Source organism: Varanus komodoensis, unplaced genomic scaffold (assembly GCF_004798865.1).
Source record: "Varanus komodoensis strain SLA01 unplaced genomic scaffold, ASM479886v1 scaffold33, whole genome shotgun sequence".
Lineage (NCBI taxonomy): Eukaryota > Metazoa > Chordata > Lepidosauria > Squamata > Varanidae > Varanus > Varanus komodoensis.
Window position 1 is genome coordinate 7,719,717 of NW_025335817.1, and position 26,565 is coordinate 7,746,281.

At 42.1% G+C, this 26,565-nt stretch overlaps 1 protein-coding gene across 2 annotated transcripts in view; it reads left to right on the plus strand.

Moving 5' to 3' along the window:
• Positions 1-18,834, plus strand: part of SPPL2A (signal peptide peptidase like 2A) — a 47,303-nt gene extending 28,469 nt beyond the window's left edge. The window contains exons 10-16 of one of the 2 annotated variants that reach the window (XM_044438823.1): positions 1,224-1,298; positions 3,209-3,265; positions 3,589-3,642; positions 4,075-4,174; positions 6,133-6,210; positions 6,700-6,860; positions 14,870-18,834. In XM_044438823.1, the coding sequence (XP_044294758.1) occupies positions 1,224-1,298; positions 3,209-3,265; positions 3,589-3,642; positions 4,075-4,174; positions 6,133-6,210; positions 6,700-6,860; positions 14,870-14,935 (591 nt within the window). In that variant the 3' untranslated portion in view covers positions 14,936-18,834. The remainder of the gene's footprint in view (positions 1-1,223; positions 1,299-3,208; positions 3,266-3,588; positions 3,643-4,074; positions 4,175-6,132; positions 6,211-6,699; positions 6,861-14,869) is intronic. The other variant, XM_044438824.1, reaches the window with a different exon arrangement.
• Positions 18,835-26,565: the final 7,731 nt, after the last annotated feature.

Consider the following 26,565-nt stretch of genomic DNA (forward strand, 5'->3'; position numbering starts at 1 on the left):
TCATTTTCCACCAATCCAGGTGAGGCAGTGGCTGTGCTGAACTGGTGCCTGGCCAAGGTAATGGGCTGGATGAGGGCCAATAAACTGAAGCTCAATCCAGACAAGACGGAGGTCCTGCTGGTGGGTGGTTCAAACTCCTGGGTAGGTGACTTGGGCCTTGTCCTAAATGGGGTTGCACTCCCTCTGAGGGACAGGGTTCGCAGCTTAGGAGTGCTCCTCGACCCTGAGCTGTCTTTAGAAGCCCAGGTGACGGCGGTGGCAAGGAGCGCTTTCCTTCAGCTTCGGCTGATCCATCAGCTGCGTCCCTTCCTGGAGAACGATTGCCTGGCAACAGTGACACACGCGTTGGTAACTTCCCGATTAGTTTTCTGCAACGCGCTCTACGTGGGGCTGCCCTTGAAGACGGTCCGGATACTTCAGTTGGTGCAGAATAGAGCTGCCAGGCTGCTGACGGGGACTGGGCGTTATTCTCATATAACCCAGTTCTCTGTCAGCTCCACTGGCTCCCGATTGAAGTCCGGGCCCAATTCAAGGTGTTGGTTATGACCTATAAAGCCCTCAACAGCTTGGGTCCTGGGTATCTAAAGGAACACTTGCGTCCATATATGCCCTCCCGCCCCTTGAGATCAGCAACAGATGCCCTTCTCCGGGAGCCCTCTGTGAATGATATTAGGAGGGTGAGTACCCGGAGGAGGGCCTTCTCTGTGGTGACGCCCCACCTATGGAATGCGCTCCCCAGAGAGGTCCGCCTGGCACCGTCGTTATTTGTTTTTCAGCGCCAGGCTAAGACCTTTTTATTTAAAACTTATTTTAAGTGTTAATTTATTGAGTAGGATTTTAAAATTTTTAAGCCGAGATGCACCGGGTTTTAATATTTTTATTGTATAATTTTGTTTTTGTATAATTTTGTATAACTATGTTTTTGTTGTAAGCAGCCCCGAGGCTTTGTTGCGATGGGGGCAGCATAAAAATGTTTTAAATAAATAAATAATTTCTTTTATTGAATTCTTTGTATCTTGAACTGTCTTTTGTTTTTGTTTTGTTTTTGTTTTTTTGGGGGGGGTGTCAAAAACAAGTGGCAGTAAAACCCTTAAAAGATGTTTAGTAAATGGAAGTCCAAAGAAGAACATATCTTTCAGATTTATGATGAAACAATGCTATTAACATTACTCATTTTACTTATACATTTTATAAAAATCCCATGATTCTTCTTTGTTCTCTAGTCGTGTGTGCTTCTCTTAGGCCTCCTCCTTCTATATGATGTCTTCTTTGTTTTCATCACACCATTCATTACAAAAGTAAGTATACAGTTCTGTAATACTTTTCATGAAATATACTAATGCTGTGCATGCATAAAATATATTTTCAAGCACTTTGCTCCAGAACAGCTGCTATGCATATCTAGATGGAAAAAAGCCCTACAGCTCCAACCATGTACCACCAGCGTGGTTATTGGGCAGTACAGAAATGACTAGCATCAGCATTCTCTGGTCACTGCTAAGAGTATTCTACAGCCTTGCATTTATTCTGTCTGCTAATCTTTTATTAGATAAAGAGGCATCTATTTACAATAACATCAGAATTTGTCATATTTGGTGTTATTCCCACCCCTCTCCTCCCTGTGTCAAGGAAAGAAAGGCACTGACTGGATATATTTTGTACTTCTGTTCTTCAGTGAGAGGAAAAGGGAATTGCTCATTTCTCCAAACAAACAAAACAAAAGGAAATAGAATTGACCAAAAAAGAAGAGGTGTGTCAGCTTTCCCCAGTCTTCCAGTTGTATTAGGTTGGAACTCCAGTTGTCCCCAAGCAGCATTCCTAAGCAGCAGTGACCATGCTTCCTGGACAAATTACTGGTGGAGGAAGCTATCAAGGGATACTAGCCTTGCTGTCCATGTGCTGCCTCCATGACCAGAGGCAGCATGCCTGCACATGCACGTGCCAGTTGTTGAGATGCTTGGGCAGGTGGAGGTCTTGGGCCCATCTTGCTACTGTGTCAATGGCATGCTAGACTGGATGGACCATTAGTCTGATCCAGCATGGCTCTTCTTATGTTTTTAAATGGTGGAGGTGTAGACCAGCACATCTGCAAGGTACCTGGTTGAAGAAAGCTGACTTAAATATAAATGCTGAAATGCAGAGGGCAGAGGTTGCAGTTAAATGCACTTAAAGAGGAATGTGACAAAATAGAAGGAAAGAACTGTGTGGAGCTGGGTCTGTTCAAATGTAGAAGATAACCCAGTGATTAAGCCAACAAGAAATCATGAGTTAACTTTTGGATTGTTTAGCCTCCAAACAACCCAGCAGTTTTAATTTGGGCATTACGGAGGCAGGAGTCAACTGTGGATTACTGAGTCAAAGCAGAAGAGACAGGTGTACTCTTGCTTATGAATGACAGCCCATCAGATTTTAGACCGATGGATTGTTGCTGCAAGCAAACCAGCTCACTGAGATGACCTACTTGAACGTTAATATTCAGAAAGCAAAATGGGAGTAGATTCAAACTTTTTCATGGCATTTCTGTAGTAAAAAGATGAGCAAGGAGTGCACTGTTACTCAGTGCAATCTTATGTGTTTGAGTGGCACCGTGATGCCATCAAATTAAAATCTTGTCCATACGTTGAGCATAGAGCTCCAGCCCCATAACCTACAGAACCCTCAATTCTAGTGTTTTTCAAGCAACTTCCAAATTGTCCTAGTATAAGCTAAGATAGTAATCTTTCAAAAGAAGGCAAAGTTGATATGCAAATATTTGAAACCGAGGTGTTTTCTTTCTACTTCTGTATCATAGAAATCTGTATTGTTGGTTGGTTTCCTGCCCTCTTTCAGTTTGCATGTATGCTTTTGAATTTTCTGAAAGTGAAATTATGTTGAATTTCCTCAGTTTGAAACTTGTTTCTAACATGCCACAAGCTCTTGGAAGAATTATAACTGCAACAAAATTTACTCACCTATATCTGCTGTAAACTAAAGCTGCAATCATTGACTTGGATCCAGTTAGGCTTTTAAAAAAAATTAAATCTGTACACCTTTGGACACTGTTGGATTATGAACAGATTATCTTTTCTTTTTGTGCATTTCGGAGAAATAAGCTAGCTAAAATGCATTGTAAGAGTGTTGCATTAGCTTTTGAAAATCAAATATAGATATCTGAAATAATATGCTTGCTAAAGTAATGCTTTAATATCAAAATACTTCATAATTTCAGAATGGGGAAAGTATAATGGTTGAAGTTGCAACAGGTCCTTCAGAAAACAGTGAAAAGGTAGGCATATTCTAAAATAAATGTAACTTGTATTAATATGATGTGGGGCATTATAATTCTGAATTTTCATGGGTGTAGCTGCTACAATTAGTTTACACTAACACACAATCCAAGCAACATACAGCATTTTTAAGACTTTTTGAGGTTCAGCTATAAGGAAGCTAAGGAAATGCCTAATGCTTTCCTATTCACATCAGTGAGACTTCCAAGTGCTGCACTTTACCGAGATTGTGCCCTGAATATTTAGGTATAACATGCATATAGCCATTTCTGAAGCTTTCTTTTAAGGTATTAAATGCTTGTTGGCTTGGGTTTGATCCTAGAGTGATGGAAACTTGGTGGAAGCCTCTGCTGAGCGGTCAGCTCCTCATGAGAACGTAAGGATTTAAGATATGTTCATGGGATTTTTAATGGCATCCTTTGAATGAAGAGTAGCCTTTGGAGTAAAAACGTCTGACTCTTTCCAAATGTTTTTCTTCAGGGCCTGGATCAAAGCAGTGCCCAACTGCTTGTAAAAAGGCTGAAATTTGGCTGGTGTTTTCTTGCTTCATATGGTGCATTTTCTTAACGTTGTTGGGTATAGTCTCCATCTGTCTGACATCCACATGCACTTTCATCCTCTTGGCTTATATGCTTGGTCATACTTTGTGCATTCAGCATCTTCGTTCCTGTTTGCTAAATTTCAGTCTTTCATAATTGGAAGTTCCACAACTAGATGAGCAAATAGTTCTGAAAAAAAATTAAAACCTTTTTTCTTGAACATCCTCTGGATTTGGACTAATGTGGGGTTTGAAAACACTGTTTTGCAGTTGCCAGTGGTTATCAAAGTGCCTAAGCTGATTTTCTCTGGAACGATGTTATGCCAGATGCCATTTTCATTGCTTGGATATGGTGACATTGTTTTGCCGGGTAAGTGCCTTTTCCAAAAGCTAAGATGTTCATGCCGTGCTCTGCATTCCTGGCTGCCAATAGAGCAAACCTGGAATCATGTCATGAAAGGTATTGCATGTAATGCCTACATTTTTTTTTTAAGGCAGGCACAACAGTTTCATTGCAACATATGCAGAACAGTCTTTCATGTAACAGCTGTACAAATCTTTAGCAGCACCACATACTGCAAACCCATTTTGTGCCTTTAAAGAAGGTTTTCTGGATCTTATGTCAGATTCTTTCCCCCATTATGCTACTTGGAGTGCAGGAACATATGAAGTTGCCTTATACCTTGTCAGACCTTGTCTGCACTGACTGGGAACACCTCTCCAGAGTTTTTCTCAATCCCACCTGAAGGTGCCAAGGATTGAAATTAGGACCTTCTTCATGCAGAGCATTTGTTCTGCCACTGTACTATTGCTGTTCTACAGAGTGCAGAGACTACAGTATAGACTGTGATCCTAAGCATAGTCAAATGTACTATTGTTTCATATGGGATTGAAGTCTGTGTACATCTATTTAGGTTTTCAGATTTGCAGCTCTAGCTCCTATTCATTGAACTCAGGGAGACCTATTCCCAGAATTTGAATTATGGGAATGGGTAGGGGAGGTAGGGAGGGCCCAAAATACAATCCACAAAGCCCACATCTTGAAACTAGCATCACCTGTTTGCCATATTTGGAAACTATTATGTTTTCAGTTTGCTGATTGATGATTTAGCTCCCTCTAAGCCCCTTCTCTAAAACCAAATGCTGCTCATGAGTACTAGAGTCATCCTGTTGATTCCAAAGAAATTCACTTCCTGAAATACTCAAACTAGGGAGATGCTTATAGCTCCCCTCAATCTATGTAACTTCTGTTTGCAAGCAAAATCTTTATATAGAGAGCTAGTGCATACATAATGACAACCTATGGCTTATTTAAACATGGGTCCTGGTTATATGCTAACCTGGAACTATGGGTCAGCTGTATGTTGTTAGCCATGACAATCCATGAAAAGGACCTGTGGTGTCAACAAATGCTAAATAAAGCATGGATTAGTGTACATGTGAACCAGGCCATGACCTTTACCTTACATAAGCTCTGTTTCATTAAACTTTTCACAAGGGGACCTTTATGAAGGCAGGGGGCAAGGTTCCACCAAGCATCCTACAAGTCAAGCACTGTTCACAACCTAACCCAGCATTAATATTACCGTATTTTTTGCTCTATAAGATGCACCTGACCATAAGACGCACCTAGTTTTTAGAGGAGGAATCCATGGAAAGCTTCCTGATAATCACAGGCACATTCCCCATCACTTCCCCATGGGATTCATTAAAAGATGGGTTGCCATTTGAAAACACACACCGACCTGTGATTAACAGCTCTCGCCTGTGCCGGAGGAGGGGGGTAGAGCAGGGTGTGCTGAGCGTGTGCCGGCCAGGTGTGGTGCAGCCGGGCCGGCAGCGTGCTGGCGGTGGTCTTCCGGGTGGCGCAGCAGCGGCAGGTCTTCCTGGGTGGTGGGGGTGAGCAATCCGTCTCTCCGTGTGGCCAGCGGGTTAAAGCCCATGGCTGCTGCTCCTCCGTGGCAGGTCTTCCTGGGCAGTAGGGGTGAGCAGTCCGTCTCTCCGTGCGGCTGGCGGGTTAAAGCCCGCGGCTGCTCCTCCTCCGCTCCGCTCCCCCTGAGCGGCACAGCTCTCACCTGTGCCGGAGGGGTGGGGGGGTGGAGCAGCACGCATCGAGCGTGTGCCGGCCAGGTGGTGCGCAGGCGGGCCGGCAGCATCCCGGGCGTCAGACACACACACATTCACTCTATAAGACGCACAGACATTTCCCCTTACTTTTGAGGGGGGAAAAGTGTGTCTTATAGAGCGAAAAATACGGTACTTGGATGGCTTCACTTTTTTCCTTCCAAACTCTAGTTCCGACCTATCTTTTTGTGTGTTTGTTTTTAGGTCTTCTGGTCGCCTACTGTCACAGATTTGATATTCAGACAAGGTCTTCCCGTGTGTATTTCATTTCCTGTACTATAGGTAAATACCCAAGTATATGAATAATTATATTTATTTTGTTTATTTATTTAAACATTTGTATACCATTCAGCAGCCGGAAAAGGCTCCTTGAATGGTTTACAGCATTAAAATATATACCAACAATCAATAAAATATAAAATCACACAAATAGTACATCAGACAAAGATGGCATTATTAGAATTAGGTAACAGGTTTGGATTGTTCTTGAATTAGTTTAACATCAAACCAAGTTACAATTTATTAAGGTGGAAAATTTGGGGGGTGAAACAGATTCCAGAATCCTGGAAGACAGTGACTAGCTCATACCTTGAACAGCGGCACTCCACACTGCAACATTTTGTTGCAGATTCTGCTTGCCTAAAACCATAACCTTGAGAGCACACCTGATAACCAATTGTATTGGATATGTATACAGTCAAATCAAAAGCATCAAAATGTATAATGCTCAGCAGGTTTTCTTTAAAAAAAAAAACTGATCTTTTTCTACAGCTTATGCAGTTGGCATGTTAGTCACCTTCTTGAGTCTGTCACTAATGAAGATGGCACAGCCAGCCCTTCTCTATCTAGTACCATGCACACTCCTCAGTTCCACACTCGTTGCCTTATACCGCAAAGAGATGAAGAAGTTCTGGAATGGCAACAACTATCAGGTAGGGAGAGGGCGTTTGATAGGTATGAGTTTCTTACTTTTTTGATGCACTTGTGAAAAAGTGCCTGATATTCCATGAGTATTTGCGCTTCATGGTTCTTTAAAAATGGCCAAAGAGCATGGCTCTTGCATAATAAGAGTATTGAACCAGGGAAGGGGGAGGGTTGTTTTGCTTTTGTTCACATGGTTTTGACTTTGCTTAAATTTGAACATCTGTTTTTCTGCTGTGCTAACAATAGCTTAGTAAAAATAGCACCTTGCATATTTTGTATCTCTGTCTCTGCTCAGAATTTTCCTTCTGTTTAGTCAGATTTGACTGTTTTCAGTGAGAAACCTGTATCTGGTTAATACCAGGCTGCAAGGGGAGGGAGCTCACTTGACTGAATGCTCACTCATGATGCACAGAAAGAAAGCTAGCATATCAGGATGAAGATGAATAGTGGTCAGATGATACCTATTCAGAAGGGGACTCAGCTGGAACACCAGCCAAATCCGATGAAAGGTGCTTATCTGGACTTCTTAAGCTAAAGCTGGATCTAGGAACAGCACCAAACTTAATGTGTTTGCAGCACTATCCGGAATCCATTGATCCTAATCTCTCTGAACCAGGGAACTGTATTAGTTCAGACCTCAAAACTTCTCAGGATTATGCTTCATTCTGACCTTCATCCCAAGTTTTCTCACATCCACACAGCAGTTCAGCGCTTCTGCAACTTCACTTGACTTACCCCACCAGAACAAAACCAAATTACCTCATTCTGAGTCCCTGGATGACCTCTTCCAGCAACTCACTCAGATTCAGATTCCTGTCCAGGAGCATTTCAGTGGCATAGCACCTGTTTTAATCAGATAAAATTAACCCTCCTACTAAAAACCTTAGTTCTCAAATCATTTAGCCATCCAGGAATCCTGGCTCGTAGCCTTTCTCCCTTCACTATTCCATTCTTTTGGTGAAGAATCCTGGTGTCCCAAATTCTTGTTACCTGGAATGTTTTCAAGGTGGAGGAAGGGACAGAGGAAAAAAGGGAAACACACAGTAGAGGAACAGGTTGGTTTTATCTGATCCTTCTGTAGAAGTTCTGCTCCTAGTGCATCCTAAGGAGCAGACAGGAGCCTTTGAGCACTGACAAGATAACAAGACAGACTAACTTCCTTCTGAGAAGCCAGCAGACAGGGCCTGGAGGCTACTTGTGGCCCACATATGTTGCACCCAATTGAAATGTTAAACAGCATGAAGGGCAAGCATGTCTTGCCTAACCCCATAGGTGACGTGAAATGGACCAAAGATAAGTTCCCCATTACCTTCTTCTGGATATGGCCCTGAAAATAGGAGTAGAAGCACCACAGCAATCCTTGCGTCTTTGCCATATGATTAAGCGATGTGCTGCAGCCTACAGAGACAAGACTCCCACAGCATTCTCAGTGAGAAGTTGTCTAAAGGAATTCAACTACATTGCCTTTTTTAAAAAAAAGATCACAGCACTTTTCTGTTCTCTCTCTTTCTCCTTTCAGCTGATATACCTATGTTTACTCAGGAGGGTGAAATTGAAGGATTATTTCTGTGTGTTCCTGAAACAATATATTTTCAGTGGGTTATGGATGTGTACGTACACACACACACACACACACAGAACACTAATATGTTTCAAGCATAGCCAGTTTTAGAGGGAAGAGGCTGACTGGATTCACATGACATGGTAAGCCACCTGGCTTTATAAACTCAGGTGGTTTAGTGTGTTGTTCAAACACAGAAGCACTTCATAGGGAGGGGCTTATAAGCTTAGCTGCTGTTCTTTTAAAACACCTCATGGAGCCATGGCTTGTTCGAAGGCTTATAAGCCACGCTGGGTTTAAAGTGTCTTCTGAAGCCACACGACACAGCAAGCTTAGAGATGGCCAAAACTGCTACCGAGCAGCTGAAGGGTTATCCACTCTTGCCAAGCAGCTCTGGGCAAGCACTGATGGCAGCCCCTCCGAAGTGCTCAAGTGGCATTTAGGGACTGTCCCTTCACCCTGCCATTGATGCCAACATTGGGGGCAGGGCAGGGCAGCTGCTGCCGATCCCAGCAAAACAGACATGCTGGTCAACCCTTTTGGGCTGGCAGGGTAGAGGAGGTCACCCCAAAATGGCAGGCAGGGACAGCAGAGAAGGGGAGATTGCTCTGGCCAGCCCCTGGCTCTGCCTGCGGTTTCAGCCCAGCAGCACGGGGCAGCGGTGGGGGTGTGTGTTGGTTTGCCCTTGGTAGAGGAGGCTGTGTCGAATGCAGCTTGCCTGGCACTGTCCAGTGCTGCTGCCAGACCTGGCAGAGAGGGACTGCCAAGGAAGAACCCCAAGCCATACCATAAGTGGGGGAGAGAATGTCTAGTCGCAGGTAGCTTTGGGATCTTCATGTCCTATGGTTGACCCTGCTTCTGTAGTTAGAGCAGCACATTCTTCCAAAACAGGACCTTTCTGTGTGCATTTTATGCGCCATTTCTATCCTTTGGTATTCTGTATGTATAAGTTAGGATTCTCTGACTCTGGTGCATGAATGCTGAATATTGCAACTTGAAATATATTGGGGCTGAATAATGTTTTTATTCTACCAAAAGTTTTCTACCAAAAGTTGCTCTAAATACTTCAGTCCATGTTCTTACCTATCAAAAGGTCATTCAAATTTCAAATAACAAGTTTCATTATTAAGAAGTACTTACGTTGCCATAGCAATTATTGCAAATGCTTTTCTCAGCTAGTTCTATTTGAAGGATTAAAATTGTTCTGAACTTGGGGCCTTTGAGTGAGACTGACTTAGTTTGAAATGAAAATTCAAATTTACAATTTGGGATTTGAATGAAGTTTGGATATTTTGCATGGGTATATGACTTATTTACTCAGTATTAGGCAGCATTAAAAGAAATATCACTTCCAAATCATGTGAAGTACTAGTTCCCCTTTACTCAACACTGGTTAGGCCCCATCGAGAGTATTTTCCCCAGTTCTGGGCATCACAGTGGAAGAAAGGTGCAGACAAGCTGAAAAGGGTTCAGAGGAGGGTGACAAGGATGAACCAGGGACTGGACACAAAGCCCTTTGAGAGAACTGGACATGTTTAGGCTCAGGAAGAGAAGACTGAAGGAAGAGATATGTTCGCACTCTTCCAGTACCTGAAAGACTGTCACAAAGAGGAAGGCCAGAATCTCTTCTTGATCATCCCAGAGTGCAGGACATGGAACAACAGGTTCAAGTTACAGGAAGCCAGATTCTGGTTAGGTATCAGGAAAAATTTCCTCACTGTTAGAGCAGTACGACAATGGAACCAATGACCTAGGGAGGTTGTGGGCTCTTCTGCACTAGAGGCGCCCAAGATGCAACTGGGCAGCCATCTGAGAGGGAGGGTTTAATGGAGTCCTGCACTGAGCAGCAGGTTGGACCTGAGTGCCCTCTGGCCCCTTCTATGATAATTCCGTACTTGCTTTATACCATTTGTGTTGTGTATTAAAAACTAGTGAATCTTACCTAGGGTGTTGGACTCCTAAAGGATGCACTTGTTATAGGGTGTACTGAGCATTTCTAAAGTGCTGTTTCTGAATAAACCTTCCGGTTTCTGCCCCTCCCTTCAGTCATTTTAACTTTCACCTCATAAATGAATGTTATTAAAATTCTTCTCTGTAGGAAGGAGCTTTATATTTGAGCAAGTGTATAATTACCTCTTCAGCATTGCATATTTCAGAGTTTTTCCATGCATCAAGGGAGGCGGGGCATGGCAAGGGTGTGTGGAAATTATCTCTCCTTTCTGCCTGAGTACAGGATCAGATCTCTGATCATGACCCTAGTTACCTTTGGCACTTGGCCTTTAAGCAGTTTGTCCTAATCTGTTGTTCAGACCTTGGGTTGGTGCGGCTTCTGCTTTCATTCAGTCCAGTTTAACAATGTCAGCAAATCATGAATCAATCCAAGAAGTCACAGGATTCTACAGCATGTGTAAATTGTGCAGTTTTAGTAGCAATTTGTTTTGCCTGATGTATATTGTTTCTGATAGTTATGGAAGGACACTGAAACCCTCTGGCATCTTTAAGTTCTAACTGACCCCCTTAGATATCTTTGGGATTTCACCAATTATTGTCCATAGGTTTTCAAGCCAGTCTTTGCAACTATGAGAACTGGAAACAGATTTAGTAATCTGAAATAAAAACTGATATCTGAAATGTTGACTTCACCATTTGGTGACCTGTTTGCACATGAAGGTGGCAAATCCTGGTTTAATTAATCCACAATTTGCCAGGTTTCATGCCACTGCCACTTTGCATAAGCAGTCTATGATCAGCCTGCTCAGACTTGCATACCTGTACAATATGGAATATTCATGGGTTAAACAACTCCTGGTTAATGTAGGCTTAGTTCTTAGGTTAACTTTGTTTAACCTGCAAATAACCTTTGTGTCTGGATACACATATCACTCAATAACCTCTGATCAGGCCATTTAGATTCTGAATCAAGCAGAACATTGCTTAATCCTACCCAGTATGTTTGTTTGTGTGTGGAGGTGGGTGTATTAGTTGATAGAGTCAGTGGAAATTAAAATTCAGGTAAACTGTAATTTCCAACTATCCTCTTGTCTTCCTCCAGACTACCTATATTTACTTTTGTCTTACATTAGCAGCATAATTTTTACTTGGTTCTTGTCAGTTTGACAATACAGTAACATTAGATAAGAGGTCGGTGTAGAGCCAAAGGCTTCTCTTTAAGTAAGATCTGTGAGATAGGTAGGCCTGTTCAGAATGTACCTCAATAGGTGGTATTAGTTTATATGGATGGATATGAACTCAGAAGGCATCCAGGCTTTTCGAGCAAGGCAGTCTTGTCACAGTGCAACCTGGAATATGTAGGCAAACGTTTTCTTTGTATACTTCTCTACTTGACTATCCTTCTGAAAATATTCTTTTTCTTTGTTGAATTTAGTTATGCTAGCGTAGCCTGATTGTACAAACATATTTGATTTGCTTAATTTGGAAAGGTATAGCCTAATCTGCAAATTACCTAATTTAATTATTAATTTAATTATTAAGCCCTTTGTGTATTTAGCAGTGAAGAATGGTGAAAAGCAAGGTAGGGAAAGGAGGGGGGAAGTACAGGGCAGCTATAGATCACAGCTGGAGAATTTGTTGGCTGCCTAGATGATGTTGCATTGCTCTCCCATCATCCTTTACTGCTGGCAGTGCTGACTATGACTGATGGGAATTGCACAGGTCACAGGTTCTCCACCATTGGCATATAACTGTCCTGAAATTACTGGAGGTGGGTTTCCTGATTATTTTGGTGTCCCTGATTATTTTGGTGTCCCTTTTCTTTTCTCCCGTGGAAGAAAGTGCCACCCATAAGGGGAAAGTGGAGAATGCCCAGTCTTTATCAAAGCTGTTATTGGGCATCACTGTATCTTCCACAAAAAGTAAGATGACAAATTGAAACAAAGACATCAGTTCTTGCTTTTTTCTTAACTGGGTCTGGTTTCACATGGATTATTTAGTAGTGTTTATGCCATGTTTTAATTAAGATCATGTTTTAATTTTGATTTTGTTAGCCACCCTGAGAGCCATACTTTCACAGAAATGCAGGGTGTAAATTCCACTTTTAGAGTATTTAAAATAAGCAGGCCACAGCAAAGGTAGTTGTGGTTAATTTGCCCTCTCCAGCAGTCTTCTAACCATAGCCAGTACTCAGTTGAAAACCCGGCAGCTCCAGCTCCATTCACTTCCATGCAGCCGCACAAACTGAACTTTGGGTGGGACTTCTGTCACTGCACAAGTTAAGCTACACGTTGTGTAGCGCCCCTTTTCCAGCTTATTCCTGCTTGCAAGTTGCTAGTTGTTGAACCATCCTCACAACAGTGCAGTGTTTCGCTTTACTTCTTTTGCCAGAGGAAATGAGAATTATCAGATGCCCCAAGCAAGGTGGGCACGGACAGGGTGAAGTACGGTGCTGAGAGGGCAGGCCAGCAAAGGAGGAGGAGGGCTAGATGTTCGATTCCTATTCCCTCTTCTAACTGCTCTGCCAGTAAAACTTCAAGTTGACTTGGTTCACTGACCATCACAAGATAAGCAGGGTACCCTGGCTCTGAATGTGCTACTCCACTGCAAGGCTGCTGCACGTCCACACCTTTTTTAAAAAAAGTGACATGAATTACTGCACCTAGGAAAATACTTGACTCATTAAAAACACATACTTTCTTGCTGGAAGTAAACCATGCGTGTCAATATGCCCCTGAGCACTGGCGTTCTTTATTTTCAATGTGAATGGCAACTTAGATTACCCAGGTTTCACAAGCCTAGCTAGCCTTTTATTTTGTTTTAACATTCAGCTATCAACTTGGCCCCAAACTTTTTTTTCTTTTTGGTGTTGGCTTCATGGCAGATATGTTAATCGGATGTTTAAAAGCAATTTTGATGACATCTTTTATAGTTCTTGTTTTTCCATTGGCATTCGGCAGACATTTGTCCATTGCAAGAAAAATAATGGACCATGCTGACTATTTACTTTCTGGGGAGGAATGGGTTTTTGGTTCCCAGGCTCATTTCCCCCTAAATTATTACTTTTAGTTGACTTTGTGGACAGCTTTCTCTCCTTTCTTTACTCCATGTCAAACAGTATGAGGTTATTAGCATGAAGGTACAGTATGTAAATTGCAAAGCAGTTATCCATTTAGATTTTGCTTTATAATACAGCCTAATACTGCCTGTTGTAAGCCGCCCCGAGGCTTCGGCGAATGGGGCGGCATAAAAATGTTTTAATTAATAAATAAATAAATAATACTGTGCAGCTGAGAAGTATAGAAATTTCAGTCCATCGCATTTGCAGCCTGCTTCGAAGTATGTGTGCCTCCAAGTATGTCTGTTTTCTTTCCGCTGATCACCCAACTTGCTTGTATGAATCTCCCACCTTTAAAAGGTGGGGCTTATCCATACCACACACTTGTATTGTTCTTATGCCATCTTAAACTTTCATGGATCTCTCCCTGCCCAGATAGTTGACAAATTGTAGTCTGGTGAAGCAGCTGAGAAGTCTTTGTTGGAGCTTTCATGAAACGATTAACTCCCCTAGTTTCTTGAAGGGACCAAAGCTCTAGCACCTAATTTCTTGAAGGGACCAAGCTCTAGCACAGCTTCTTCTATATATAGAAACATAGAAACAGAGCGAGTCAGAAGGGGCCTCCTGGGCCATCTAGTCTGACCTCCGGCACCAGCCGGCTCCGCTCACGACATGCCCACCATGTGGACGTCCAGCCTATCCTTGAACACCCGCACCGATGGGGCCTCAGCGACCTCTCGTGGAAGCCCATTCCACACCCTCGGGGTCCTGACTGTCAGGAAATGCTTCCTGGCATCCAAATGGAACCTTGGCTCCCTGAGCTTTGCTTTGTTGGAGTGTGTCCTGCCTTCCTCTGCAGGGGAGAACAGGTCTCTACCCATCTCCATGTGACATCCGCTCACATACCTGTATGTTGCCAACATATCCCCTCTGAGTCTCCTCCAGGCTGAAGAGACCCAGTTCCCTCAGTCTCGCCTCATACCCCATCCCCTGCAAACCAGCCACCAACCTTGTGGCCCTACGCTGCACTGACTCTAACCTGGCTATATCCTTTCTGTAATGAGGGGCCCAAAACTGAACACAATACTCCAGTTGCGGGCGCACCAGAGTCGTGTAGAGTGGTAGTAATACCTCTCTTGATCTAGAAGCCACACTTCTGGCTATGCAACCAAGGGTGGCGTTCGCCCTCTTGACCACCGCATCACACTGCTGACTCATGTTTAGCCTGCAGTCAACCAGCACCCCCAGATCCCTTTCACAAGTGCTGCTCTCCAGCCACTTGTCACCTAACCTGTACTTATGACAGCTATTCCTATGCCCCATATATTTTTCTGCATGCTGCTCTCTAAGCTTGGTTAATCTGAGGACTGTTATACAATTATTGTAAGTTGCCTGAGAGCCGGAGAATTGATAACTAAAAATGTACTTGTTTTTATTTTTATGTTCAGGCTATGGATTTTGCAGCCAGTGAAGAAAACCCCACAAGAGCCAGTGAACAACATGGAGGACAATAACAGGGCACCTAAAATAATGTATCAAGATTTTCTACTCAAATACTAGAGACTGGTCTAATTTTTAAATGGGAATATTTCTTACAGTTTATTACAAAAATGACACTTTTTACACTTGCACATATATTTTTGTGACGAGCTGACAGTTGATACTACCGGAATACTAAAAAAAGGAAAAAGAAAACCCTGCTCATTTTTTAAAGTACCAAACTATATTAGGTAAACCTGTGCCTTGTTTCACTTGAAAAAAGTGTTTGATTATGAGATGGAACATATTTTTACATATTGTCCACCTTGGTGCTGTGTATAAGACTTTCTGGCTAATGCTTTATGAACGGTGTTCATAAAGAGTGGCATAAATTAGAAGTGTCTTGAATGGTTTATTTTTTTTTCTAGCAGTAAACAAAGAATGGTGGTTCAGTTGGACTAAACAGTGCAGATGTGAGATAGGGGTTAGCAATAGTTAATTTAAACTGTGTAGGCAATACTTCTGGGCCCATGGGCACATTTCCATTTTTTTCTGGGTTTGGAGGGCACAGTAAACCTTAATTTTTGCCATTTGCAGGGCTTCCTTGTCCTTCGCCCCTTCCCTGCATTTCCTCTTTCCATCCTTTTCCCTAGATTTCCTTTCTCTCCCACCCCAGCATTTATTTCTCTCTCTCTCAGCCCCCATTTCTTTCTTGTGTCTTCCCACTATGTCTGCTGCCCCCTCACTGGCCGCCTCCTGCCGCCATCATGCCTGGCTTACACCTTCTCGCTTCCCACCCAGCCTTCTCTTCCGTCCACCTGCCCCATGCGTCTCCTCCTCTGGTTATTCTGACCCCATCCACCCACTTGTCTCTTCACAGCTTCAGCCATCACCCTGTGTCTGTTGCCCGCCACCCAGCCGCACCCCCCCCCCACACACACACACCTCTGCTTCCTCTGCAGTGCCGTACCTGACTCAGAAGCAAGGGAGCAGCAGCACTGAGGGCGAGTGTCTGGGGCAGGGAGAGGGTCCTGGAAGGCTGCTGTCCCTGCTCCAAGGCCGTTTCATCCCAGCCCAGTTACTGCCATAGAGGAGCAGTCGTCTGCCACAATCGTGTGGTGGCCCTCTGAATAGTCTCTTCAAGTTTTATTCTTTCTACCCAGATACGTGAACAGCAAAGCAGTTTAAAGGTAATAAACATAGACTAGATAAGAATCAAAATTATACTTATCCTTTTTTTTAAACACAGAGGAGTGTTTAAAACTTGATTCCCATGCCAGGGATTCAGAAACATTCTCTATGACTTTCATCCATCCTTTCAGGGCTTAAATACATGGCATATTCACTGTCAGATAATTTTTAAAAATGTAAACCAAAGGGTGAGAGGGCCCAAGCTTCCATTGTGGCTGGAGCACATGGAAAAGGAAGGTTTAACCCTTCCCTCCCCATCCACAGTTCCCATTTAAAAACACCCCCTTTATATTACAATTCCACTAGAATAAAAGCTCCCATTGACACCAACAGGAGCTTTTATTTTATCACTAACTGCAGTATGATGCAGCAATTTTGGAGGGATAGTAGCTGAAGAGGAAGATCTTGGTCTCCCTGCCTGCTGTGGTCCTAGTAGAAATCGATCGCCTTTGCACTTATAATGGCCTTTTTAAAAAAAATCCCTTGATACCGCTGCAAGCACAATTAACAGAATATGTAATTAGGCTCTCACTAAGGGTGCCACTAGGTTCCAAATAATAACTTTTCTCGAAGCGCTATCCTGTCTTGTAGGCAGAACTCGGTTCAGTGATACTCTTTTAAATGCAAATAAAGTGCTCTTCTTATGTGAGTTAAAAGCCAGGCCTTTTTCTGCCTTCTCCCCTTTCATTTTGCATTTCATCAGCATTTGAAAATTAGTTATTTGAATTTGGAAAATATTTCCTATCTATGACAGCAGTTTCAACGTCTTTATTTTGGCTATATGAATGAAGGAAAATGCAAATGTGTGCAGCAACACATTTTTAAACCAAAGATACTTGAAGGAAGCTGCAAAAACAAACTAAGCAATGCCTTAGTTTTGGTTCAGAGATAACTGAAAATCATGGACATAGTAGAACATTATCTTTTGTGTACTGCAGGAAGAAATTTGAAACTTCTGCTTTTTGTTTAAACAGGCCCCCATCATGTCTGAACTCAGGAACATGGGATTTGTTTACATTGGTTACTGAGAACAAGCCAAGATCTCAAACCGGGTTTGTTCCTGGATTGTTTTCACCAAGCACAGTTTAAGCACACCAGAGTTTCCCAAGTACAGACATTGTGGGAAATTAGTTTTTGTAAGTATGAGTTGCAAAAGCTTCTGTTCTTCTTACACACATGGAAGAGGAAGAGAGAAGGAGGGGGGAATACATGAGGCCAAGCTCATGGTGGTCCATCCATGTGGCAGTAATTTATGGTTTTATGTTCCACCAGAATGAGAATTTATTCTACAAATGTTTAAATACAGTATATCCCTTTCTAAAGCATAGATTCAGTATTCAGAAGTGTTCCAGGTGTTTTCCTCCTGTTGATTATAATCTAAATAATTATCTGCATATGTGGGAAGAAGTGTTTGATGAATGAAGTCTCCTATCTGCATTTCGGCTTTCCCAAGGGATTGATCTGGCTTTTAAATCTAGGGTGAAGCCTACATGCTTGGCGCAGGCTGCACTTTTCAGACCTTCCCTCCATACCAGCGATGGGCAGAGAAGGTGCTACATCTACAGTGCCTTAACCTACAGTCCATATTATGAACAATGTTGTTTAGATCCTCTTCTGAACCAGTTCATGAGAGAGCTTTGATTCTGTATTGAGAGGAAATAGAAAGTGGGAAGTTACAGGTCTGCTACTCAAGTGCCACTGAAATGAATAGAAGCTTTGTGGAACAAGCTTTGTAATGTTTCCATTCCACAGAGTTGTTTTCCGTAGACTAGAGAGCTGCCATTTTAATTGACCTTTTTCATCCAGAGTATTCATTCCAGTAAAGGTATGAATTGATTGGGAGATGCATATAACATGATGCTTTGAAGCAGTTTTCAGAGTGATGATGAATTAACTAAAAGGTTTACAAACCTGAGAAACTTGAAGGGTTAGTCATCAAGTGTTTTCATCCCCAAATACAAGCCATCTTTCATAGGTGGTTCTTTAGCCAAGAGGAACTAATTCAGACACTGGCAAACTTCAATCTTCCACTGACTGTTGTAAACAGAATGAACCTGAGATAACTTTTCCCTTTAAACTGTTTTTCACAGATGAAGGGTAGGAACTAAATCATAGTAAAATCATATTGTTTTCCTTTAAAGAATGAATATTTGCAGTAAAAAATAGAGGAATTTTCTTAAGATGTCTTGAGAAATTTGGAATATTGTGATCCATTTCTTTATAGATCTATTTTCAACTCTGGTTTTATCAATAGAGGAGTATTTAATTCAGTGTTCTTAAATATCTAAGCCTTATTGGATTATATTTTGTAAGGAATACATTAGAGGAATTCTGTCACAGACTGCTCTTCAAACACAAGAACATATTGCTCAAGTTAGAATTAATATTCCAGGAGGGCTCATGTGCTATAGTTGGTTTCGGAAAGTTAAATTAACAAGTATCTGCATGGATTATTAAATATGTTAAATCTGATAGTTTATCAGTTACTTAATAGTATGTTATTAATATAGTTGAATAGGACTGATGCTGGAAATTTTTACTGAAAAGATTCAGTGTTTAAAAATTCAGTTGGCCTTCTACACATTAAAAGCCTTATTAGTAATAAAATTAATCTTAATGCATTATGGCAGCAGTCAATTCTGATAACTACCTTCTTTTCCACTTTACCTCTGAAACATTGTACACATTTTCTAAAAATGTTATGGTTTACAAGATTTGTATTGAATAAACCTTTCAACGATAATTTAATACTGTCCCTTGTCTGATTTAAACACTAAAATAAGGCCTAGTGCTAGAAGTGGTTCATAGTGCACCTTTTCAATTGCTTTTGAGGTTACAAATATCATTCAAAGTATAATTCATGGTTTAATACACTGCTGAAAGGTTTGACTTTATGTGCTAACATTTAAAATGTTCAACCTTTTAGATCTGTATTTTGGGTAGTTCTGTTTATTTTGTTGTGATTTATTTTTATCTTCTGTTTTATAAGCCACTTGAGTTTGTTGAAAAGGAGGATACATTTAAACAGAAGATGAAATTGTAGAACTTTTTGTGACTGTTACAGTGCAGACTATAGGTGGTAATAACCTGAGAACAGCTATGCTGGACCAGACCGAAGGCCTGTGTAGCCCATCCTTCCGTTCACACATGAGTCAGCCACCTGCTTATATGAAATCCACAAGCAGACTATGTGCCCTACCCTGCATTCTTGTGAACGAGAAGAGGCAAACTTTCTCTCGAAAGGGCAACCAAGACGCTTCCAAGGACTCTGCTTTCTGTTCTTCAACAAGTTTCCAATACATATGAGAAGTGCTTCTCCGGAGTCTCTGATGAGGGACTTCATAAAATGCTCTTTTATAATCCAAGTAAACAACACCTAATGGATCACTGTCATCATGTTTACTGACACCCTCAAAATACTCAGGAAAATACAGTGAAATAGTTATTTTTGCAGAAACCATGTTAATTCATTTTTAGCTGCACTTATCTTTCTATATGCATGAAAATTTAATATTTCATAATGTTTACAATTTACCCAGAACACACATCCAGAGATCAGTTTAAGCTTGAAATATACTTGGGTATGAATTTACAAAACTTCACACTATGTTGCATGTGAGGTGTGCATTTTGAAATAATGGTACACACATTTACTGATGGTTGGCATGGTAATTTGAATTTTTTGGTTGGCACAGTAATTTGAATTCCTTCTCTGATGCTAATCTATGAAACATCACAAGGTGAAGCAGATGTAGGAGCATTTCACTTGGAACATTTCATTCTTTGACTCCACCCAGGACTTCAAACATTCCAGCTTTTTACAACAATGTGGAACAACTCAAACTGGAAAAAAACACACATTGGTTTCAATGACCTTGCAGTTCTGTGCACAAGATTTAACGTAACTATGAAGGGAAAGGATTGTGCATATATCAGCTTAAGGTCTGTGATCAAAATTCACATGGTATTTATTCCAGAGTTGTAAGGATATTAAGCCTGTTTCCTGTGAGAATAGTTAGAGTGTTTTGACTATTATAAGGACAATAAGGTCAATTTACAGAAAAATCCTATGCCTCACTACACAGCTTCTAGGGAGGCAGAATTCTTCGGATTCCTGATCTGAGCCTGGAAAAGAGCTTCACAGTTGGAGCTGGGAATCCGAGACCAGCTTCTTCTGAGATTGTGTGAACATCCCCATTTGAGAGCCAGTGTGGCGCAGTGGTGAAGAGCACGGGACTGGGACTCAGACGATCTGGGTTCGAGTCCCCGCTCAGCCATGGAGCCAACTGGGTGGCTTTGGGCCAGTCACAGACTCTCAGCCCAACCTACCTCACAGGGTTGTTGTGCGGATAAGATGGAGGAGGAGATGTAAGCTGCCTTGAGCCCTTTGTAGGAAAAAGGCAGGATATAAATTGAAAAATAAAAATAAAATTTGGGGTGAAACAGGTGTTCTGGAGGGCAGGGAGCAGAAGAGAGCTGAGTCAGCAAGGTATGAAATATACTGGCAGTAGTCCAGCATCTTTCCCTCCCCATCTGAAGCACTTCCACTAGACCAGCCAGCTGGTGCGCAAAATGCAAACTGCCTGCAGAAGACACCCAGAATCTGTCACATCTGGAGGCTTACAAGCAGCCCCCCCATTCCATTGCCTGTCATCAGAGTGAGCCACATGGGGGTCTGCCCCATAGCACATAACCTTTCATCCAAGTTAGGGGCTTCTATTGTCAAGCACTTGCAATTTATACCCCCCCACCACCACATGCACAGATGGAGTGGAAGTCCCATCAGCCCTAGCTAGTATGCCAGTATCGAGGGACGGTGAGAGTTGCGCTTAACATGTGAAAGCCTCTGTTGCATTTATATCCTGGTATTCCTCATGAGAAAATTCCTAGTGGAGTTTATACACTGGTGATTGGTCTTGGTCTGACATTGGGCTGAGCTGCATCATATCCAATGCTCTGTGAGGAAATCTATGGAGGGTAGTTGGCAGTGTATTGGCGAGCTCTCTCTGCTTTATTAATTCTGCTTCTATAGCATCACAATAGATGTTCGCTGAGTGGCTCACAAAACAGACACACCATTAAAAACTAAAATAACACAAATATTAAAATCCAAAACATAGCTAAAAGACACATTAACTGGTGTTATTTAAAAGAAAGGACTTTATGTGGTGCCCAAGAAGTGACCACCAAGATGTTTCTCATACCCCAAACACATGTGCCTCATGGCAGTAATGCCAAAAGAAGGGCCTCTCCTAAAGGCTTACTTACCACAAGGGGCAAAAAACAGGGTTTGTCACGGTAATTCGGATAGTTGACCTGAAGGTACCACAGTCATACCAAGACACCTTCACACCCAAACATGGACATGACTGGGCAGATTTGGTAATGATTTTCTAATAAATTGGTGATGAAGAGTGAGTGCCTAGTTTTGTATCATGTTACCAATTTTATTGACATAATTTACATCTTGGCTGGTTTATCTGTTAGCTCATCACTATTTCAGTGGTACCTTTTAATAACATGTTTATGAAAGTTGTTGATACATTAACTGAATTGTAACCCTAACTGCATTATTGATGTCTCTGCTTCAGAACAGGAAGGGAAGCAGAGCATTGACATACCATAATCAGAATTATGTCAGCCAATAGGAGCATGGTTTTGGCTTCTCTCCAGTTTTCAGCTCATTTTAAAAGGTTTTTCTTTTAAATGAAAACCTAACAGCTAGGGCAATCATACTCCTTTTCTATAACTATTTACTAAGCCAGTGTTTGACAAAACATGAAATTCTCTTCCCCTCCCTGCCCATAAAATGAGAAGAGGAAATCCATGTGGGAAGCAGTTCTTCAGATATCCTGGTCCCAAGTCACGTAGGGCTCAGTAAGCAAAAAGCAGTGGACTTCTCATGCCTAATAGGTGCTCCATGGAAGAAACAGAGCCCTGCCCATGTGGCAACTAACCAGACCTACTTCATGCTTTTCAGGCCATTCAGTTTACCTGTAATATAATCTTCCATCTCCAGCAAGTGAGGAGGCAGCCATGACCTCATACTCACACGGGCAGTTTTCTGAATGAAATCTTACATATCCCTCCACTGACAATTTAGGTTCACAACACTTGGAATTCACATTTTTGACTTACTGTTATGGTTGAACTATCCCCCAGTCATATTTTCATAATGTGACTGCAGAAAAGAGTTTGTGGTTCGTATCACCTGTGGCCAACTGAAGAACTAAGGTTATTTTGCTAAGGAACAGTTGGGGCCTGAGCCAGGTCCTCTGCAGACACCTAATGAACTTTCAGTAAGAAGCAGACCAAGTGAGAGAGAGATTCTGTTTCCTAGCTCTATTTTCCAGAAGATTTCCCCACAAATCATGAGGCTTCCACACCACACTATCTTGTGTTACTGCACCAAATCTTTCAATCAGGGCCAGGTGAATGCTTAGCGGTTTTGTGATAATCCTTCCAATTCAATAGTTCAGTTGTAGAAATCCAGGCAAATGCTCTAAATGATGGAGAGGCTATTTCTTCTATAAACCTGGAGCTCTGAATTTTACTCCTCTTTCCCTTGATATTTGGAATTGCCTACTAGGTCAGAAGACTGACAGACAATACATGTTTCCATCACAAGCTTTCAACATTTCTATCCACTTCTGAAACACTGCAAAGCAGGGCAATTCCACTGAACATAGGATCATGCTTCTCCAATCCCTTACATGGCATTGGTCTCTCTACTTTCCCATGTTATCCCACTCTTGACAGCCATCTGGCTCTCTATTTGCAGAAAAGAGAACCCTGTTCCTCAGTACATCCCATTCTCCTTCCCACTGCTTAATTAGAATTAATTTGTCAAGATTAAGGCAGCAGGTGAAAGGCATTACACTCCATCCACAGCCTTTGTCTGGCCACTAGGTTGGTCATGTGTCCTTAATTACAGAGAATAGTCCTTTATTTGAAGGGCTGTCAGAGGACAATGCTGTGTTTGAAGTAGTTCCCTTGAACTTTAAGCCCCCCCCACCCCCACCCCGTCTCAATTCTTTATTGGGCTTCAGTGAAGAGCCCTTCAAGTAGAGGATGCCATCAATAGAGGATCATCTTTTATAAGGTATGTCTGTAGACACATGGGCTGTACCAGGGTAATCTTATATACTTTCATCAACACTCAACAGAATGCAGAGGCCTACAACTCTTAGGATTTTCACCCAGGAGGAAGAGTTTTTCAGCTAATAACGCTGTTGTTGGTTTTATTCCTAGATGTTTATGTTTATATTCTATTGGGGTATTTAATGATGATTGAATTAAATCATCCTAGATGATTTAATGTTCCACAGTACATACTCTCTGAGATTTGGGCTCAAATGACCATGGTGCTATAGGCATATGCCTAAAGGGTTGGTTTCATAATGCTTCATAAAACAAGCTGCTACCTTCGCTGCTTCTTAACTGGATCGGCACAAACCTCTCTGGTGTAACAGTGAGGATGCAACCTTGAATGTGTTCTCGCAGGCACATCACACCACACCAGGAGCCAGCCAGCAGAAGCCACGTCGACGGTCCTCCTACACTCTGCACACACAGCCGTCGGGCTGAAAACCAAATCTGTCAGATGATATAAAACCTTGCTTTGATGGATTAAAATTAGCAGCAACCTGTGAAATGATATTAGAGCGTAATAAATAGCTAATCACATTTTAAAATGTTTTTTGGCAAACAGTTCTCTGAGTACATGGAGAACTTAATCTGTCTGAAAGGAAGTAAATGTTATTCCTTTATTCTCAGTTTCAGAATTTTAAATCAGTTTTGACTTAACTTTTTGCATACTACTCTGGGCCAGCCCAGGTGAGGTTGGCTGCTGCTGCCCCCAGGTGCCACAGGAGTTCCTCCCATCAGTTTCTCCAAAGCAGCCGAAGCAAGCAGCACTCTGGACTGACCCTGGCAGTGTCTCAGGTATCACTCCACAGTTCCTTGTTCTGAGGAAGGAGGCCAAGATCTGTCTGCAAATGAAGAAAGTGACGGCTACACAGGTGCCGCCAATGTGAGAGATTCGGATTCTGGGACCACAGACTACACTTCCTGGTAGATGGAAGTGGCAAGGGATGGCAAGGGGTGGGTTGCACCTTACAAGGAATGGAAAGAATCTCTTTGGCCCCAGCATGAAGAAGTTTATCGGTAGGGCTTAAAAATGAATCCTATAGGGGAAGGAGTAGTACACTCTGAGTCTAACAACAGACAAAAGGCTTATGCAGCACAATGGAGAAAATGGCTCTGACAGTGCCCAATAATAGTCTTCCAAAAATGTAGGAAGATAGAGCATAAAGTGTGTGGTCGATATTTTAGAATTAGTATATAGCACAATTAGAAAAAGGAACTGAAAATAGACCCACCAAGATCCTACTCCCCTTTTGCAACTCTTTGGTGCAACTGCACTTAGAATTTGTATACAGTTCTGTTCTGCACACCTGGCAAAGGCCATCACTGAGCTGGAAAAGGTGCAGAGAAGGAAAACTAACATGATCAAGTGTTTAGAGCAACTTCCCTATGTGGAACACTTACAACAGATTGATTAGCTTAGAGAAAAAAGGGCAAGGTAGAGGTATTCTCCCTCTCCCATAATACTAGAACCCAGGTCATCCCACAATGCTGATTGGTGGGAGGTTCAGGACATATAAAAGGAAATACTTCACACAAGGCATAGTTAAAATGTGAAATTCACTGCCAGACTGATGAGCACCAATTTGGGTGGTTTTAAAAGGGGATTGGGCAAATTTATGGAGAAGACTATCAATGGTTGCAAATCTCGATGGCTATGTGCAACCTCCAGTATCAGATATGTATACCTGTGCATGTCAGTTGCTGGGGAGCTTGGGTAGGAGGGAGCTGCTGCGCTGACCTGCTTGAGAGAGTCTGTGGGCAACTGGTTTGCCACTGTGTGAATGGAATATCTGACAGTGTGGACCTTTGTCCTGACTGTGCATGGCTTTTCTTATATCGTGGTAGGGTCGGCCCTGATACTAGAATACCTTTGCACATAAAAGCAGGAAATGTGAGTCTGATCAATTAATAACGTAGTATTTTCTATTTTGATCCAGATCCTTGATGACTGCAGGTGTCAGAACTGATCTGGAGCTTCTAGAGGCAGAGCGTTTAGCCCCAAATCCAACTAAAGTGAATTGTTACCCATTCCCATTAAAATAAGCAAGGAATAATGAACACATTCTATTTGGTTTAAACTAGATTTATTAGACTAATGTTAGCTGTCTGCTCTCTGAGCTACAAGCCCTTGCCTTAACACAGAAGTGGGGAACCTGTTCACTGACTGTGCTGAATGGGAGTTGTAGTCCAACACTGTACGTGTTCCCAACTTCGCCTTAATACAGTGTACACTGAAATGCACGGTCCTTTGTATCTATCGCTCATGACCTGATCGTTCAAACAAGATGTAATTAATATTAGAGGCATTCTTCTGCCACACAGAATTGTTTCAAACTCTGAAACCTGTAAAGTGCTTGGTTATTCTATCAGACTTAGTGCGAAAAAAATAACCCCCCTTTTTCCTGTTTTTAAAGAAAACTCTTCAGTGCTCTTGGTCAGATTGCCCCTTGTCCCTGTAACACATTTATTTTAGAGGCTTTTCTTTGTCTGCAGTAGATTTATTTCAGTGAGATCAAGTTACGACCGGTTTAGTGAGATATCAGCCCACATGATAAGAGGCAGCTTGGTTGAGGCCAGTTTGACTAAGATCACACAGATACTTCATATCAGTTTCACGGAACAGGGCACTGTAGGCAATTGCCTGAGATTGTGTACACTAATTAGCTCAGTTTTCAAATTTTCTACCTTTAGGGAATCCTTTCCTTGTTGACTTTTCTGCTGAGGAACCTCTGTGCCTTCTGTCACTCTCCCACCCCACCTGAATCAGCTGCAGTACATACGTTGAGATACTTCAAGTCTCTTCAGTAACAGGTTTAAATCCCTAAAAGACTATAGCATCTCCATTCCCCCAAGGCCTTTCCCTCAGTGAATTCCAGAAATGTTACACAGAAAGCTAGTCTAGTCTGGTCATGTGTTCCACTTTACAGAAGTTGCTCCTCCATCTGAAGGGCTAGCCGGTCCAGGCAAAGACAGAAAACACAAGCAGAGCAAGGCCCTTGAACGGTTCATCCGCTTTGTCAGTGAGACAACCGCAGCAGGCATCCAAGGCATTTTTATAAATGCTTCTAAGGATGTTGTTGCTGTTGTGCTTGTGGGGGTGACAATGATGGTGCTTAAAGATACTTTTCCACACATTTGCCACATCTGCTTCCCTTTCATCTGATGATAGAAAGGTACAGCAGCTCTCTCTCTCTTTCTCATATTCAGAGAGAGGAGAGAGGTCCTTCGACTCGCTTTTTATTTATTTACAACATTACCATAGCAACTATTAGCAAAGTTATCTGGTGGTGTACAGCATATTTTAAAACATAATGTAAAAATACAA